Source organism: Lepisosteus platostomus, chromosome 8 (assembly GCF_059453375.1).
Source record: "Lepisosteus platostomus isolate fLepPlt1 chromosome 8, fLepPlt1.hap1, whole genome shotgun sequence".
NCBI lineage: Eukaryota > Metazoa > Chordata > Actinopteri > Semionotiformes > Lepisosteidae > Lepisosteus > Lepisosteus platostomus.
This window is the reverse complement of record NC_142618.1, coordinates 5402000-5422696: the sequence shown is the minus strand read 5'-3', so window position 1 is coordinate 5422696 and position 20697 is coordinate 5402000. Positions and strand designations below refer to the sequence as shown.

Below are 20697 nucleotides of genomic sequence, written 5' to 3'. Positions count from 1 at the left end.
AACATACTATAAGGCACCTTTGTGTACTAATAAGAAGATTCGGAATTTATGTTTCCAAGAATTACTTTAAAGACTTATTTTGTAGAAACAGTCCAAAATGTAACTCAGTAGACCCAATTGTTGTCACTTGGCCTATTTGCAACGTGGTTGTCTTGTTTCCAGACTTTCACTAGCTACCAAAATTAAAATGTGGTAAGAACACTCCAAAGGTCTTCTGCAACGGTATACTGAGCATACAAATTTACTATTTTTTAAATATATAACGTAATGTATAATTTCATATACATTCATGTGAATTTGAAGTAAAATACATCTAAGTAATTAGCTAACACGATTAGTATATGGTGGACAAACCAATCTCTTTAAGCTATTAATTGAAGTAATTTATATTTTCATTTTTTACTTAATTGATACTGTAGGTGACACCACATTATAATATTATTGTCTCGTGTTGTTTATCTTTCGTAAATTAATCTTTCAAACAAAGGCTTTGACACGTAAGGGATTGTATGCTGGTCTCCAACAGAGCTGTGTTTCTCAAAGATAAAGCACTGATGTTCTTCCAGGTATTATAATTTCCATCGCAGGACCAAGTATTCAGGACCTTGGTTTAATGTCTCTTCTGAAGGAAGGCAACTCCTACAACAGTGTTGTCTCTGATGGACCACCCGGCTCTGGACATTTCCCTTTGGACTTCCTTTTGGGCTATTTGCCCCGGACTCACCCCCCAGAACACCTGCGCACTATGGACACACCCCCTGTTTTCATTCCCGACTCCTGCATGCTTCCCCCCTCATGTTTTCCTCACTCTTCCCCGGATTCTGTATATTCTGCATAGGGTCCGCAAAGAACGCTGTCGTTACACATCGCTTCAGAGATCTAAAGAGACTAGTCGGCAGCGTGCATGAAATTCACACTCCTCACATATTCAAATAAATCTCTCAAGACCCTCCTTGAGAGATTTATTTGAACCCTACTGTGAACCCTACTGTGTTTCATTGTCATCACCCCAGTCCAGATCATTTGCCAGCCAGCAGCCGCAATGCTGCAAAATCACACAGCTCACAAGTCTCACCGGCAGTGGGACCAAATCTCACGTCCCATCCATTGTCTGCATTTGCATCAAGTCTAGGTCGAATAAATACAAATTTTGGAATTCTGACCTGCGATTCTGTTAAATTAACCACTGGGTTTTTTTCATGCAATCACAATCATTGATGGGAAATCAATACAAATAATGTGTCCCTGTGTCACTTGCCACACCATTCAAGTGAAAAAAGGCTTATTACCTCAATACCTCCATACACACGAAATAATAAACAGAGCCTGAATAGCAAAAAGAACACAATGATAACGCAGACAGAAAATCGCAAAGAGCAACGCATCTCAAGCAGAAAGCTCTCTCTCAGGAAACATCTGGGGAGCTTTCATCATTGATGAATCCTATTAAATCAGATTAGTTGCGATCAAATAACGTCTTGCTCAGAATAATACTGTTTAGTTAGAATGATAAGAAATATATACCGTACAAACAATGGTAATGTTGTTGTCAACAAACAATTAACCTACAAGTTTTAAAGAGAAAAGCTGTCAACTGAGAAATATGTGAAGTGCATTCAAAATTGATCTGCAAAGTGACTGAGCATGCATTATTAAAATCATGTCAATTCAAATCCCTCGACAAAATGCTCGGTGCTTCTGAACACCAAGTATTTCTTAAATTACAAAAAAAAACGAAGGCAAGTTCAGTGTGTACTGAACACGTACGTTACATTTACATTTCGTTTTACATTTACATTTACATTGCAGACTTAAAGAAGTAAATGCCATCTTTAAGAAAGACAAGCTGATGAGGAATAATTTTATGACATTAATATATCATTGTTTTCTTGGCAAATACAAAGATTGGTCAGCAGTCCTCATACATAAGCAGAGACCAAAAAATCAAATCAAAAGAGGAAAAAATCAAAAAGTGCCTTTGATAAAAAAGTAGCACTGGAATTAAGCCTCAGAGTTTGATTTCTTTCCTTGTTATAGTTGTCTGCTGCTTATATTTCAAAATAATGACTACAGATACATGGTTATTTTGAGTCTGAAAAAACTTTACTCTAATTTTATAAATGTAATGTCCCAATCACGTTTCTCTTTTATAGACTGCAATGAGGATGATTGTGCTGCAGCCATGCTCTTTAAAGCTATGTGGATTCCTGTTTGGTTTTGTCAAGAAAGTGAATTCGCTACCAGCTGGTAGCATTCTGTCATTGGCAGAGTACACTTAGGCTATTTGTACATGTCACAGCAAACACAATTCAGAACCTAAATAAAGAGCATAGCATCCTAAAAACCAGACAGCAAATAAGCTGCAAGTTGTGACATACAGTATATGAATAAAGGCACACAAATAAGCAGTGGCCTCTCGAACATGTTCATATGTGACCACTGCCAAAATACTGAATTTTAAAAACAAATGCAAGTGTTCCAATGCTTGTTTCTAAAGCGGAAAATCCATCCATCTGTTACCAGGAAGACGTCTTAGTAGGGGTAAGGGTAACCAAGAGCCTGTTCCAGAAGCACAGGACACAAAGACTTGGCAACATACACTTTAGGACAGCAATCCATTGTAGTGCATGAAACCGAAAATATCAACCAATGATATATCCAATAATGTGCAACTTTTTTAAAGAAATAATACAACTATTTCAGGGCAGACAAGAGGAAATGGTCATTCGTGTAGACACCTAAGACAATAAAGGCAGAGGTTGAGATGAGAGCGACCAAAAGTCTGCTGCATAGTGACATTATGACATTATCGTACTGAATATTAAGACAGTATACGCAAAACTCTCAGTAGTAAAATGAATTCATTTTTTGTTTTGTGTCTTTAGCACCCTACTGTGTCAGTAAAACACTGCCACATCACAAAGAAGGAAGCGCTCCATCATATGAAAACAGAGTGACTGAAGGCTTTTTCTTCATTTATTTTAGAGTTTCAAATTCAGGGATGTGAGTGGTCATGTTTTTGTACACATTCTGAAGGTAATGTCAAGAAGGACAGCAGTCCAAACAACAAGATACAAAAAGTGAAGGAACTGCAGGTACTCTTGACATAGCTTTCTGCTTCTGACTGTACAGCTTGTAGGCCTACTGCCATGGCTGAAATTCATCACCTCAAAGCACGTTTCCACTATACACACACACTTGTCAACCAAAAGCACCATTGAATAGCCATATGTAGCATGCCCTTCAACTATAATTTGGTTTATTTATTTCATGGTGTATTTAGGGAAGGTTTTTGATTACGTTTTTCAAAACAAATTCTCAAATTGTAGGCAGCAGGCATTCAGGGAAACACGATGATTTGGTTTAACAATTGGTTATTAAATAGAAAACAGATAAACTAAATAAAATAACACTATTTTTAATAGTGTCTCTATGACACATCAGCCCCCCCCAGTTATGACACAACATATATTAAACTATTTGTAGCTATTCATCACAAATCTGTTGGAGTTTTTGGTTGTATAGTGGATTTTGTCAATTTAACAATAACTTGCTCCATCCACTGTTTGAGCATTGTCAACAATAAATTAACCAGAATCTGTGGGTATTCTTACAGATGCAAAAGTTTTATTTAGCAGATTATTCAATGTCCTTAAAGTCTGCATTTAAGGACAGAGCATCTTGCTCCAATTTTGCAAATAGCCTGCATTTTCCTGCAGAAAAAAATATTGGAATATCTTATGCTTTGGTTCTGTTAAAAGATATTCAGAACCTGTTATGGCTGTTATCACGATGATGTATTTATTTGCCTAGCAGATGTCCTAGTCCAGGACAATTTACAATACAAATTACTTTAGAAAAGGTACATTAAGTGTAAGAGCAACTAGTTACCTTCCTGGACTACTATAACATTTTCAGTGGACTGAAAAACCTCTTAGTCCTGCACAGAAAAAATAGTACAAGGAGACCTGATTCAAAACCCTTGATGAAACTGACAAAGCCAGCCCACTGGACTTCTGCAGAAACGACAGCAAAACACAAATCAGAGAACAACTGAAAACTAAAAGAAAGGGCATTTGAACACTGAGGAAGATTAGGTAATTCTGTACCTAAGAATTGGGGGAGAATACCTAAGAATACCTAAGAACCTAAGGGCTGGGGAGACGAGAACAAGTCACCCAGCTCTGCTGACGAAGTCAAGGGGGTGAAGAGTGATGCCGAGGAGGACGGGAACAGAGTGATAGTGCAGTCAGGAGGAACAGGGATGGAGAGGCCCTCAGAGGGGAGAACAGGAAGCCAGACGTCCAGAGGCCGAGTTCAACATGAAGAGAGCACATCTGAGAAGAGATGACTATGAGGCAGGTAGAGATACAGGAAGAGTTTAAGACTATCAACTGGAAGAAAAAGGAAAGGTCAATCTGAGCACAGTCTGCTTGAAAATGATTCAATAAGTGGTGGAAGGAGATGAGATAAGCAGGTGTAGACAAGAGAACTGTAGTGTACAGTATGTGCTGCCTAGACTGCCAAATGACCAGAAATGTGAAATCTGCACAGATACCAACAGACTGCGAACTAGAAATAAGCAGAAGATTAAATCCACAGACGAAGTCCAAGAACAAGCTGAATTCAGAAACCAAGGCAATCCAAGGAAAAACAACACGAGAGGCTGTTAGATGGATGGTAGATGGTAGAGGCAGGAAAAAAACAAGAAAAAAAAGAAATTTAGACAAAGAAAAGGACAAAGAGCTGAAACGAGACAAGAGTGAAGAGTGAGGCAAGAAACCAGCTACAAGAATCAGGAAAAACCAGTAACAGTCCAGAGTTCAAACCAGAGGTTACAAGACTGAGCACTGAAGTGAATGAGAGTACAGGATATAAAGAGCTGGGTAAGGGAGGTGTGGAGTCCTGCACTGGTCAGTCTGTGCAGGACTGCGCAGCCAGGCCAGCAACTGGTGCCTGAGGCGCCCTCTGGTGGCAAGAAGGTGGAACTGTAATAAGAAGGGGACCAATGACAGCATGCCGGGGACACACCAGAGGAACGAGTACAAGGAGGAGAGAACGAGCCGCACCAGGAGACCTGGTAGGGTCAAGGCAGGAGGAGAGCCAGGTGTGCACCGTGCCAGCCAATTCCTGGACAACAGGAGAACAGAGTGATTGCAGTGTTAAAGAAGGCAGAGGGATCCAGAAGAAGTAAGTAAGAGGGCTGGAAGGCACCATGAGCTGAGTGAAGAAACTAACAGAGTGGAAAGTGTCAAGCAATGAGTGCTGCAAGAGGGAAACCGAGAGCCTGAGCTGCACTGCCTGCTTGTGGGTATTGAGAGGCCGTGAAGAAAAGACACAGGGCAATAGCTCGGAAGGGATGATGGATCAAGGGTGTTTTTTTGTAACAGTTGTAATGCAGTCCTGTTTAAATGCAAAGTAAAACAGCCTGAGGACAGAGAGGTGTAAGGCAGCGAGGAGAGACTGGAAGAACTGAGTGATTACCTGAATGCAAGCAGTACGTTCACAGGCCCCCGGGGCAGGAAGGAGATGTCAAACAGGGAGAGGCACTGGGAAGTAGGATAAAACAGGAAATGAGCAGGCTGAGCAAGGAGCTGAAGGGTGATCAAGGAGAGGAAGTGTCAATCAGTACGAAGAAAATCGTGTCGGAATATCTGGATGAGAAAAGGGCTAGAAAAACGTCAAAATTGTTTTTATCGGAAGAGATAGAATAAGCTGGATCACAGCGTGTGAAGACTGTTGGGAGAAGACCAGGTGATTGATTGAAAATGGAAGGGCTTGGCAGATGTGTTTAGAACGGTTTAACAAATGACAGAGTTTCAAAGCAGAAGGCAATTTAGACCTCCTCTATTTCTTTTCGTCTGAGTACAGCCTGGTTCAGGTCACGTGGATCACAGAGGAGAACCATGGCTGGGAACAAGAGTGGGCAGGGAGGGAGGTGACAGTAGAGTAGAGTCAAGGGATGAGCTAAGAAGAGAGAAGAGAGTGAAGTCAACACTTCATTCAAAGAATGGGACAATAGCTGGAGAGTGCAGAAGAGGCAGATGTGGAGGGTGAGATTCTGGTGCAAGGTAAGAACAGGAGCTGGTGGAGGCACGAGATGCGCACTAAAAACAAAAGGAGAGGAGAAGAAAGGAGATGGAATAGTCAGGAGGAGCGACAAGGAGCATGCAGTCAATAAGCTCCAGTTCATGGCCATCACAATCACTTGGGAAGAATGCATAAGCCCAACTGTGAAGCTTTAATTGGCAACGTGAAAGTTGCAGCCATCTAGCAAGATCACAGAAGCGGAGGGGGAAACCCTAGATTATTGAGACAATGAGTCATACAGGATAATAATAAGACAGGAATTTACAGTGCAAATTTACATTTGCAGAAAGTTTCTAGTAATGTACAGGTAACAGAAAGAGAGGAAAGAGAAGAAGGGACACACAACAGCCAAAAGGAAGAGATCAGCAGTCCAATGACCCCAGGGGAGTGTGACAGGACATAGCTGGGAGAGGGCTGTGGGGTTGGTGGAGATGACAGGGGATATGTTGAAGAGCACAGAAATCCCGAGCAAGCCCGGAGGAAAAAGCAGAGAAGAAGCTTTAGCTAGAAGCTGACTGGCAGCTACAAAGAAGCATCTGTAGTTATACCTGGACATGGGACAATTCAGGAGTGGCAAGGAAACAAGTTGGCTGGTGTTTGGGCCATTTTTATGTGGATATTCTTAAGTATGTTCAACTCAATGGAACAACTGCTTGCTTATTATCAGGGAATAGACCAATCTGGCTCTGTTATAAAATACAGTACTTCATTATTTAGAGGAATCATAGAGATAGGCTTTGCTGCAATCTTATGGAAAACAAAACACGCCTGATTTCTGCCAGTGAGTAACCCATTATGTTTACCGGTGGAACTGGGTGTGCTGACTCGAATGCTGACATGCTCTCTTTTGTGCACGTTGACAACGCATAGACAATTACTGTAGCTGTGAAAGCAAACTGTAATCCCTTATCATCACCAGCAGCCAGTCCATCAAACCGCTGAGCAAAATCAAAGTCCCCCGACACTAATAATCCCCAAGTTAGCACTATCTGAGCATCCATGACTAGGAAGATGAAAACACTGATCATGGCATTTCTAACCATTGAGTCATTATGGTGATTCACGTGCAGGGCTACAGCAACCTATTTTAAAGGGCCAACAAAGTGAAAAAATCTAACAAACATTACCTAGATTATATAGAAAAAGATGAATATATCTCATTAGAAAGGACTTTAAAATTAAACTGAGACACTTACACTTTTTTGTATAACAAATATCTGATCTATTTTTCAGTTTTAGAATCTAGGAAAACCATCACATTTACGAGATTCTAACCAAACCTGTAGCACATTGAGCTTGTAATACTCTTCACTTCCCATTGGTGGAGTGGAGCTCAGAAATGCATTTTGCTAGCTAACCCATAACAACACCCTACAAGCAGCGCATTTGTACCTGCAGCCTTTGCCAGGGGCCAGTTCATCACTTCGTGGGACACTGTCACGGGAGACTCAGCATTTGGGGATGGAGAGCTCAGTCTCCCGTGTGGGTTTGTATTAACACCCTGTGCGAGGTTGTTTATCCGTAGAGTTCAGGAGACGGACTTCGGGAAAGACACACAGGGTTTATTGTGACAATAGTGATGCAGTGGTAATCCGTGCCATAGCAAAAAAGGGGGAAAGATCCGATAACATCCAAATCCATTCAGGTCCAAGGGGTAACCAGGAATCAGTCCAGAACTCCTGAGCCGGGCAATCAATCAAGACAAAAACGGATTAAAATCCCTGGAAGGGGGGAACACAGACAGGGAGAAACATGGCATCAGACAGATACGGGACAAGGCGCTCCAAGTCCCAGGTTCAGAGGTCAGGATGTCTGGGAATAAGGCCTATGCCCTCGGGCTACTCCAGAGCTCAGACATCCGTCTTCCAAAGCTGAGCCCAGAGCATGGGAGGTACTAGGCTTCTATAATTAAACACTGATTAGACACACCAGGAAAGCAATCAGGGATTATACTAGAATCAGTAGCGTCTAAGAGTAAGGGTGCCCCCTGGGGGAGGGATGCCAACCATGACAGACACACTACTATGCACTTGCAAGAATACTGTTTTTAATGGGCCTGTTCTGCAAGAGATAGACCAGAACTATATACTGTACATCAACAACTAGTTTTTCAATTTTTCTGGTTCTCTGCCAACATTTTATATAAGGTATTAAGCTTGCTATAAAAATGCTAGACAAACATCTAGGGATTGATACGAGGTCCCATATTAAGTAATTGAAATGTCATTTCTTGCTGTTTGACAGCAAATCCCTCTCTGTGATTAAGTCTACCACAAACTTGTAATAACATATTTTGTATATTTACTCAAGTCTGTTTTTATTTCTCAACTTTTGAAAAAAAGATCTTTGAATTGTGAACCCTCTATTATTAATACAAGATAGAAAGGAATACTGGTTAAAATGTGTTAAAGCAGGCTACAGATAATCAAAAGATAAATATTGCTTCTGTGCATTCTTGTTAGCATTGTGTTATGAATGAGTGAATTAGGGTTGTAAGGAGGAACTTGAATCTTTATAACATAAAATATTACAATACAAATGCATTCCATAAAGTCATGTTTGGGAAGATGGGTTCATTCACTTTCCCTCACATGTCTTGCAAACCTACTACCATGACCAGACCAATTAACTCCAGGAGTTAATTACCAGAAGGAGTTAGGCTCCTTACTGTTGATCATAAGTGTCACATAAGAACACACAAGAATATAATAACAGTTAAAAACAAGGAAACCATTCCAACTAGTCAGTCTGTTTGGTAGTTAGTAGTCAAATAAGCCAAGGGTCTGATTAAGCTTTTTATTCACTCAAGCCATTCAACAACATGACTGGATGGATTGTTGCTTACTGACTCCAAGGTGTCAGACGATAGTGCATTTCAAAATCCTCAACTTTGAAACAAGAGAAAAGAAGAAAAGATGAACCAGGGTAGAAAACTGGAAAACTATGAAAAATCTACAGTATGTACAGTAGCAGAGAGCCAAAACTGTTTTCCTAGCAGTTTCCTTGGCCTGCAGATTACCACTGACTTGGCTTGGTCTCACAACACTGTTGGCAGTCTGAACAAGGCACAACAGCGCCTGCACTTCCTGCAGTGCTTGAAGAGATGCGGTATGGGGAAGCATTTCCTCATTAACGTTTACTGCAGCACCATAGAAAGTGCCCTCACTAGAGGCCTCACTGTGTGGTACAGCAGTACTACCAGGCATGACAGAGACACACTACAAAGGGTTGTGACAACGGCACAGAGGGTTAAAGGATGTGATTTACCATTAATTGGTAAGATTCTCACCATTTGCTGTCACATTAAAGCCCAGTCCATCATTTAGGATCCCAGATATCCCGGCCACAGACTGTTCTCCCCCTTGCACTCTGACATGCGGTACCACACTGTTAAAGTACGGACCACTAGACTCAAGAACAGCTTCTATCCCACTGCAGTATGCATCTTCAACAGCTAACTGCAGTGCCTCAGACTCAGTACACATCTGCACGACGCACTTTGCATGGTCTACCACGTTTTTTTTGTCTCACTGCTACATATTTATTGCTCCTGTTGTCTACAATGTGTGGTGCCGTCTGTTGTACTGCGTATGTCCCAAGAGATCAGTGCACATAAGAATTCCAATGTGCATGTACATATAGCAATAAACTCCTTTACTCTACTCTAGCAATAGACATTAAAACATTAAAATGTTTTAATACCACCAGAAAGTGCACTATGCTTCACAGGTTATTACACTGTACCAATTTACAATACGGTGTTCTCTTGAAATAATCACATGTTAATTTTCTCATGACCAAAAATCTTTTACATTTTGTTGTAGGTCTCATAGGATTAAGGAGTACTACACATCTGCTGTTTTCATTCTGCTGTCACATCACTACTTTCAAAGAGTGTGGAATTTGGATACCTATGGTTTCTCCATACTGTATATCATGGTTATATTTCATAGTTAAAACTAAGCAGCATCTTCAGCTTCTATTCTCAACCCTCCACACCCATTCCCAGCCCTGTTAAGCAAGTCAAATAGTTTTATGTTTCTGCTACATGTTAAGAACATTCTTTAACTTTCTAATATGGCCATTCATTTTAATTGCATTCTTCTTGCATCAGTCGAGTTTCAGCAGTAAAATATTCCAGTGTTTTATTACAGCCTGACATTCTGTGTGCTACACTCTGTGTAATGTTAAGACTGGAAAATGGTTTATTTATGGAGTATAATTAGGGTGCAAAGCAAAAGCTCATTACTTTTGTGGATCACCAGGCAATAATGGCTTTTGCTTCGCTGGGTCTATTCCCAGAGCCAAACCAAAAATATAAGGTTATTAACCTTAAGGTGTGTTAAGACAAAATAAATGCCTATTTAACATAGATTATACTGTCCAAAAGTTTGGAATAATGTTTCATCTTCAACATATATATTTAATTATTAGATATTCTTTTCTAAGGAAATAACAGATTTAAAGATACCATAAGAAATCAGAGTGTAAAGTAACTGTAAAAATGATCACTGGTAAAATGAATATGCAGTAGTTTCATGTTTAACATCAACTCTTTTTTAAGCTCTACAGAGAGACACTCTGACGCACATAGAAACAGAGTGCCATTTTCACATAATTATCACATTTAATATAAATGACCTTCCCTCAGGAATATTATCTTTACTTGTTGATTTGGAAAAATGGCAACAAGACCTACAATTCATACTGAAGACAATGGGCATAATTCATACACTGGTCTGCCACACTAATCTCATTGTCATTCTTTGACAAAAGGCACACAATTTAAAACATTGATTTTTTTTTGTTTTCTTATTTAGAGAAATGGTTGTGTAAATGCAACACGATGGTATAGGTAAAACTGTTTTTTGAATACAACCCTATGCATCATTCGCACATTTCATATTTAAAGACCAGGTTCCACCCACATCACTGAAGCATCTGTGCTTGGCCTTGAGCAGTGATGGCTACAATGACTGACAGTTCTCAGTTTTCCACCCATTGAGTTTCTTATTTACGACTGTTTGCTTTAATGCCCTTTTTTGTTACTCGATGTGCAACATGAATGAATTCATTCAACTCTTACTTCCTAAATCAAGTGTTTTTTGAGATATATACCAACCATGAAAAAAATGCTACTTAAAAAAAGATTCAATCAGATCACAAATAGAATGTAAATATGCCAAGAGCAGATGAAGTTGATTACAATTTCTTAGTTTTTCACAAGAAATAAGACTATTCCATTATTCCCTCTCTGCTCTAGCATTCTATAGAAGCACTTTAGTTTAGATAATGTAAACCCATTATACTATAATATACTATAATAATTTTATTGTAACTTGTAACACAAAGCATATTAAGAGAGAGTCAGTTATATGCTTGTAACCCACTGATAATAATGATTAATTACATATTTATTTAAAATAGCAAAATTATTTTCATGTATAATAGGTTTAGAAACACATTAGTGCAATGCAGTTGTCAAGCGTCTTTTAGGTGCTTTGCCAGCACCTAAACTTACCTTGCATATTGTGAAGATATTTTCATCAAGCATTTACTGGAATGCTGAACAGAGCCCCTGGGTCTTTGGAAATCAATTATATTGATTTACTCTTCTTTCTCATTTACTCTGGTGGGAGTTTAACTTTTCTTTAGGTTTCTATGTGCCAAGCTGTTGCAAACGGCATTGACCTAGCCAGGTGTACTGCTTATTGTGAAGGCACATCTGAGCTCACAATGTACACAAGAAATAAAATATTCTTTCTTAAGAATATTCTTCTTTGCTCAACAAAGTGGATCTATTTCAGACAAAATGTAAGGGAGAGGTATTCCGTCGTACAACCCCCACAGTTTCAGTGACTCACAATGAAGACTGAGTAATCAAAGGCTTCTCCATTGCGCACAGACTGTACATTTCACTTTACCTCATCTCAGTAACTGTGTCTGCTTTTCAACCCCATAACCTACTGTGACTGTTGATATTGGGCAATTTTACAGCCCGTTTGTGAACAGTAAGGAACATTCTTACTTGCAGAGGGTGTCTGGGGCTCCCTTAGTCCATCGTCCACAATGAGCTCTGTGTCACTGTGTGTCATCCTCAGGGTGACTAGAACTTTAAGTAACCTTAATAAAAATAATCAAGATGTGGGACTTTGCCATACAAAAATAGATAACAATGTGAGAATGGAAGTTATTTTTTTTACTTAACCTCAGCTAGCCACACTTTTTCAATGGCAGGAAACAAGGTGAGTAACTTCTCAGCATGTAAGACTCAGGATGTATGAAAGAGTAAGACACTGAGAAGTGCAATGCAAAAAAATGTGTAGATCAGATATGACAGTATTAAGCCATAACATCATGACAAGCCAGCAGAATATTTTTTATATGGGTCATTCCTAGCTGGAGGGGAGTAAAACAGCGACTTCTAAAAATGATATATTGATGCATAACAATGTATAAAAAATTAAAAATAATTGGGTGAATATGGGGATTAAACAGATGACAGTTTACAAGATAAACCTACAGAAGATACATATCACTGTAATATAAATATTCCTCTTAAATTGCAGCAGTTTTGATACCGATTCCTCGCCTCTTAGTTAATGACTAGAAGGCTTTGTTTTACCCTTTCTCCTGCTTCTCAATCTGGCTCTTGCATGTGATAATCTATAGCCATGAGAGGATTAATGCAATTCCTTCTAATCTTCCAATGCAATATAGCACTGCATCTTCATTTATGCTTATGTGAAGATTTTTTATCATATTCTATGGAAATATATAAAGCAATATCTGAATCCCTTGGCTTTCTTTCCTCGTAGATTGATGCCTTTGTAGCTGCCTGCAAAGCTGGGCACTATGGGACTGTGCCCCAGCTAAGAAAATGACCTGCTCCAGCATGCTGAAATGTACAGCCCTAGGGCTGATCCTGTCGAGTCTTGACACGGAAATCCAGGATGGCGCACAGGAAGAGCGATGGCTGTGGCACTGTTCAGCCAAGCAGAGCGAAGATACTGCTCTCTTAAGAGTGCCAGTCCCAACAGGCCCCAGCACAGCACAGGGGCTGGACATCAATTCTGTCGCCAGAGTTAAGAAATGTGCTGAGTTTCTGTTCCTACAAGTACTAAAGCGCAAAACATTTTACAGTACATGGAGGTTACATCACACCCCCAATCCACTGCGATATTGGCCTTTGATGAGGATGAGAGCAGTGAGCTGCACCACGGGATTTTGCAGAGCTGCAGAAGAGCGAACAGAGATTCATTTCACGCTGGCAAGTCAAGAGACTCTGTCCAAAGGCTTCCCGGCCAAGATGTTGGGTTTTACTTTTTAGTATAGAATAAATGCTCTACATGTTTCTGATCAGTATTTAGATGTAAAGGAAAGCAGTAAAATATACAGTAGGTAAGGTGATTCGAATTTCATTTAAGCTTAATTCCTGTAAAAGATATCCTGTTGTCTTTGTCTGCCCTGATGAGTGCAGACATAATCAGCTGCATTTTACCAGTGTATGAAACTACAGAAATGATCTAATAACCCAGAGCAATCCCTTTTTATTCACACTATGTATCGCATGTATAGTAAGTGCCACAGATAACCTTGCCAACTGTAAAAAACACGACATGTATCACTTGGGCAGTTAATAGAGACCATTCCCCTGGTCTGCTCTTGTTCATTCAAATTTCAGAAGCGTTTTCTTTTCACTCTCAAAGCTATTTATCCCCTAAAATTACATGAAGAGCTCTGTGTGAGTGCTACCACCTGAAATGACAACTCAAATATCCTAATAACAGATATCTTCCATATCAGGGCAGTAATAACTGCTTTTCTGCTTGATCAATATTCCAGACATTTGTGAAATCAACTGAATACTTAAACTCAGTACTTCATGGTCTGGGGATTATCAAAAGTATATGTACAGGTACAGTCATTAACTCAAAAGTTACGCCTTTTACATGTCGGACCTATTAAATCTTAAGTAATTTACATGCATTTAAAAAGCACGCTTTACATATATTCTGTCACCTTCTACATTGTCAGCCTGCTCTGTTACAGTGTTAGACTGCTCCTGTTAGAACAAAATGTACTTGGAGCATCTGTAATCATTCCACTTTCAGATTCTTCTGGTTGTCCGGGCATGGTGCTCTACAGTATGTCACTGCAGCATGAAGCTGTGGTTAGGGCTTTGGAGGTTTAGGGTTCAAATCCTGCATGGGGAACAGCTGTTGCCCCTTCTGGGAAACAAGCACTCAAGCCTGTATGCTACTTTTGGTGTGCACTGCACATGTACTCATCCGCGTGTTGAGAAGGGTGAAGGATGACTCATTTGACCACATAACTTTTTTCCACTGCTCTTGTGTTGTTTGCACCACTTTATTCGTAAAAGTGCCTTTTTTGGGTGTAATTAGGGATTGATGCACTGCAACCCAACCATAGTATTTCTCTGTGTGAAGTTCTCAACAGACTGCACTTGATGAATCTGCCTGTCCATGTCTTGGATTGACATTTACAGTCAGCTGACTCAGAGCAGCTCATCCTTTTTACCTTGCATCTCGAACCAATTCACACACATCACGATCGAGGAGTTTCTGCTTTTATCCACAGTTACCCTTAGTTAAAGATGTCTTTCCCTCAGACGTCCATGCCAACATCACCCCAGCCACAGTTCCTCATGAAACATCAGCAAGTTAATAATATAATAATAATAAACTTTATTTTATATAGCGCCTTTAAAGGTGGCTTCTCAAAGCGCTTTACAGGATGACAATAACAATAAATAAGAAGACTACAACAATAAATAAGAAAATTTCACAAGACAGGACACAATTATAATTACAACAATACAACAATAACAATAGAGGAGACCGTGGAAGATGGTATTAAGAAGAGCAGAGGGGTGAAGAATGGAACCAGTTAAGTAAAGGCTTTTCTGAAAAGGAGGGTTTCGAGTCTGGATTTGAAGGAGTTTAGAGAAGGTGACTCTCTAATATCCTTGGGCAAAGAGTTCCAGAGCTTGGGGGCATAACAGGAGAAGGCCCTGTCGCCCATACAATGTAGACGGGCTTGGGGGACAGTAAGGAGGGCAGAATTTGAAGAGCGGAGGTTGCGAGGTGGGGAGTAGGGCGATAAAAGTTCAGACAGGTATTGAGGTGCCAAGCCATGTAAAGCCTTGTAGGTGAGCATGAGGATTTTAAAGTCTACGCGGAATTTGACCGGAAGCCAGTGCAAGGACTCCAGGATAGGAGTAATGTGAACACTTGCACTAGACCTGGTCAGGATTCTGGCTGCTGAATTTTGGACATACTGCAGCTTGTTCAGAGTAGATTTAGATACCCCAGGGAGCAGAGCATTGCAGTAGTCAATTCGAGAGAATACAAATATGTTGATCAGCTTTTCAGCCACAGTTAATGATAGCATAGTTGAACAGTCTTTGTCACTGGAGCTCCTGCCAACAATCACCCTTCTCTCAAAGTCACTGAGATCTTTTCATCTAGCCACGGGGACTAAATAATGGACAACTGGGCCTGTCCAGCATTTTTATACATGACCCTGAGCATGATGGGATGATAATTGCTTAATTTACCACACCTGTCTGGAAGAACCTGCCCTCAATATACAGTACTTTGTATCCCTCAGGTTACTTAAGTAAAATGAGGTACTTACCTGTTTGGCACTTCCCTGATAAAGCAAAGCAAAATTACTTAAAGTAACGCAAAGTACAATTCTAGTTTCCCTGCGCTCACTGTTGCTCAGCCCTTCACTGACCCCAGCACAACTCCTGGGCCTGCACCTTGGCCTGGTCCACTAGCGGGGTTCCAGCTCTTTGAGCTTCATGGACAGACTGTCATCACTCAGTCCCGACAAGCAGGGAGCAGGGAGGAAATGGTCATGAAGCAGACGAGAATGAGTGTCCAAGCTCAGGGAGAGAGAGGAGGAGAGGAGTGGAAAGCTGAAATGTGAAAATGAATGGAAAAGATTTAGAAGGAGATGAGTCCGTCATTGAGAGAAGGGGGAAGGTGTGATCTGAGTTTCAGAACAATTTTAATTTGGGTTTCAGGTGTCTTTCTGCAGTAGGAGTTCTGGAACTCCTAAGTAAGGACGCAGATGGAAAGATCAGAAAGATCGTGGTCATTAGAGATGAAATAGGGTACTGTCGGTTTGGAGAGATCTTTGATCCTCACAGCTCTGACATGTTCCCTGAATTGGTCTGCCTGTCTCCGTCCTTTCATTCCAGTGTAAACGGCAACCTCTGCATGAGAAGCAGAAAATGAGGCTGCTGGGAATATATGATGTCATCTGGCTGTCACCATGTGTGTGCCCTGAGATGGGAAGGCACAGGGAGCACTTGGGACTCACACCTGTGCCATCTCGACTCCCCTCTCTCTGCTGTGAGGACAAACTACGCTGCTACACCGCTAAGACACACCCCATTCCTCCAGGTGCCAACACCCCTAGTCAGCCCAGGATCAACTGTGTTCCTCAGCAGCACGTTGAACCTGAAAACCAAACTACCGTACAGACCGCCTCTCCAATGCCCGTGTCACCCATCAGTATTGCCTAAACTGTATTTTCTCACACATCCGTAATTCGTTTAGTCCATAGGCCTGTAAACCAGCCCAATCTGATACTACTAAACTCTATCCGAACGTGCTCTGCTGCTCTTATGCGAATTACATTCTTAATCAATTATACTGCAGACTTGTCAACGCAATTGCAGCGATGTCTTATAATCACTACAAATCAATTAGCTTACCTCCGCTGATTGTCTTCATCCCCTCAGCGGCACATAGGATAGATGCCATTTCGTGAAGTACCCTTGAGAGTATCTGAGACTAATTGCATCCGTATAGATTCTCAGGTGTAAGAGAAAATAAGAAATTTTAGCAGAACAAAAGGCATCTCTCAGAAAGACTTTTCAGGCAACTGATGAAATGACTTGCCAGAAAAAAACTCTCTTAAAAACTACATTATTTACAGGATTCAAAACCATTTCATACTGACCTAAAAACATTCAGTATTTTGCCTGTGTGCGAAATGACCTTTCAATAATGGTCATGCTTTTGCTGTAAAGAATCACATTTGAAGACACAATATACAGTAGCACAACCAAACCAGTATATTACTGGTTATGATGTGGCAAACAAGAAGATTAACAGGAATCATTGAGTGGGCGTTTCACAAAGCTAACGCCTCCTCATTAAGATCACTTTTCATTGGATCTAGAGAAACAGTTCTCAGCTCTTCATAAACACTTTCTTTTGTCATTGTTCAATGGTTCTGGTTTTTAACAAAACATTAACTTGCTGTTTTGACTTAGCTTCATCATTATTGTACCTTTGTAACCGGTAACTACACACATCCATAAGCCAAAATGTTTTGAATTAATAATGGAACAAAAACTTCAACCGCAGATCTAGATTGCAGATTAAAAACCTTCCTAGGCTGTAAACCTTCACTTTCTAATGCTGCTTTGAAATTCTAGTGGAACTGAAAGCTTGAATGAATTACGGCTAAACGTTAAAAATTGAGTGTTACCCTCAGTTAATAATAATAATAATAATAATAATAATAATAATAATAATAATAATAATAATAATAATAATAATAATTCCTTACACTTATATAACATTTTCCTGGACACTCCACTCAAAGCACTTTACAGGTAATGGGGAATCCCACTGCTACCACCAATGTGCAGCCCCACCTGGATGATATGACAGCAGTCAAAGTGCACCAGTCCGCTCCCCACACACCAGCTCTCAGTGGGGAGGAGAACAGAGTGATGAAGACAGTTCATAGATGGGGATTGAGAGGAGGCCATGACTGGTAAAGGCCAATGGGACATTTCCCCAGGAGGCCGGGGTATAATAATAATTCTAATAATATTGTGAGTTGCAGGGTGATATGGCTACTCTAGTTCCACCTATCACCATTAACCGATAACAAGAGCAGAAGTTGCCAATTACTCAAAATATAAGGTTATTTTCACTCATTAATATATATTCCCTTCACTCATCTATTTAGAGATTATTAGATAACATTAGTTTAATTGTTTGTTGATTGTATGTAATCATACACATACTGTACAGTACATATCAAATTCACATCTGTTAGAAAAGATAAGATTTATAAAAGATATGAATGAATAAAATCATACAAAGCAAATATAATGGAATAAAATGGCCTAAAAACTAAATTAAAAATAAATGATCCAAAATAAAGGAAATTTGAAAGGTTTCTGCTTATTAAGTAAGTCACTCAGAGTTTTAGACAAGTGACAGACAACTCCCATCTAGTGAAACTGCTGCAGTTTCAGTGCCACACTGTCCAGAACATTGCAATTTCCAAACTCCCATTCCTTTTCATGTAAAATAAATGTATTTAATGGGTTTTGTTCTTATTAGAATTTTTACAATAGCTTCTACAACAACTTTACATAAGGGTAAAGTATAATCAGTAAGGAAACCTGACCCGAGCATTTGGTTATACTGCCACATACTGGTAGGCTACAGCATGTACATCATCCTGAGTGTTATTCTCTTCATTCTTGGATTTGTGTTCTGCTGCGCAGCAGTGGTGTAAATCTCCTGTCCCAGCCATCATTGTAAATGCAAATTTGTCCTCCACAGACTGCTGCTAAGTTTTATTGCTTTTTCTAACTACAGTTGCTACAGGGAAGACATGGTGAATTCTCACTAAAACACACATGTTTATAATCGCCGGGGTTTGGTTTTTCCTTTCAGAATACAAGGTTTGCACACTTAGAGATGAGATAACAGTTTACTACAGGGTATGCAGGTACGCGTAAGGATAGCAATACTGAGCATGAAGAGTTTCGTGCTGCTTCTGAACGAATGGAAAAGGGTGCAGCACCAGTCTCTCATGCAATGCTGTGAAAAACAAGTCTGCCTCAGGGGAAAAACAAATAGCAGGATTACATCTGAGATGCTCAAGATAAGAAGACCACCTCACTGTTTTGGGATACCATTTTTAGAAAGGAACAATGCGAAAATGAGATAAAAAACAGAACAATCCTATTTTGTCACATGATAACCTCTCCCCAGCGATGTTTTTCCCACCATTAACCATATTCAGTGGGTGAAGGATGCTTAGGAAACATCGGATTGCAATGACTGGCCCTGGGTTTGTTTTTGACGTCATTCTCCAGCGAATTCATTTCACAGAGAAAACATAACAGTATTCTGCATAACAGCAGCAACTGTAGTTATGTTAGCCATGATATTTCAGGAATACATACCCTACAGTGAACAACAAACTGTGGGTTTATTATCAAATTATTACAATTCCAGATTCTATTGTTCAGTACCAATGGCGGCTTGGCTAACAACAGTTCATTGTAATTTCAGAGTGAAAGAAAGGTAAATGGGTCTTCTTTTGACATACTTCCCAAGACTGCAAAAAGCTGAGAATTCAAGCCACTGATAAGGAAACATGAGCCCTTAAGAAAGTCAAAGTAAAGGTTCTGATTGGTGTCCAGCTCCATGGTGTTGAAGACACCTGAATTAAACAAGGTGAATAGTGCAGAATACCCAAAGCAGAGGTAGACAGGGAGATTATTATAAGCCATACAGGAAATAATAAATTACACAAGATGAAATGTCTGGCATTCCTGCAGGGCTAAACATCTTCTGTTCCAATATACAGTATGTACAGTAACACAAGTCTCATTACCTTCACATCTTGAATGATATATACAGGACTGCTTCATACAACATACTAGAAACACCGAGTTCTGTTCTAAGATAAATGGAAAGGTGGGTACACCCAGTGTAAAAATCATTATCTCAAAAAAGCACACCTATTAAAAACTACTGGAATTGCATAAGTATTTTACAATAGTTTTTCTGTGGCTGTCCACTCATTGTTCTTGGTAGGGATACTTTAAATCTTACACCAGCTACTGTACATGCGGGTTGGTCCAATTTTAAAAAAAAGTCTTTATTCTTCTAATGAAAGGACCATTTTTAAAGGAGTTTATAGAACATAGTTCTGTTCTAAACAATAAAGATACGGTACTAAAAATAATCAATTTCACAGAAAGAAGCTTTTTTGGCTGAAGAATGATAATAGTGTTCCAGACTCCCCCAAGTTTCGGTCAGTCCTGTTGGTTTCTTAGATACAAACGCAGGCTTCACTATAAATGAGGAACGATTAGGGCATCCATGAGTCATAAATCATTATCTGCACACTGCCCATTTCCTGTGGTAACAATAAATTATTGTCACAGTAGCCTGTTCCCAAATTAACATGTGGGAGAACTTTTTTAAATGCAAACACACTTTTAGCACACACAAAATTTTCCTTTTAAATCACGAGTAATCATTCAATGTGATTCAATATCCGTACACTTTGAACACACATTTGTCCTTTGTTGTTGAAAGAAAATGCCCAGGACAAAACGAGAGAGGACAATACGAAGGACTGATTAACCTCCTGCATGCAGGAATGTCTAAAAGTACATGCAAAATGTAACAAAGTGTCTAGAAATCATTAATTAGAATCCTGTCTGGTACACATGTAAGTCATCACATCACTCCTGTCTTGGAGTCCTTGCACTGGCTTCCTGTCAGGTTACTAATTCATTGTAAA

The 20697-nt window shown here is 39.9% G+C and overlaps 1 protein-coding gene across 3 annotated transcripts in view; it reads right to left on the bottom strand.

Annotated features, from left to right (window-relative positions):
* The window catches only part of LOC148655551 (sickle tail protein homolog), a 292353-nt gene that overhangs the window by 238532 nt on the left and 33124 nt on the right, over positions 1 to 20697 (bottom strand). The window contains exon 1 of one of the 3 annotated variants that reach the window (XM_088642158.1): positions 16841 to 16904. The exons of the other annotated variants lie outside the window; for them this stretch is intronic. Within the exon in view, the coding sequence (XP_088498284.1) occupies positions 16841 to 16889 (49 nt within the window). The 5' untranslated portion in view covers positions 16890 to 16904. Of the gene's footprint in view, positions 1 to 16840; positions 16905 to 20697 lie in introns of those variants that run through there. 3 annotated transcript variants of the gene reach the window in all.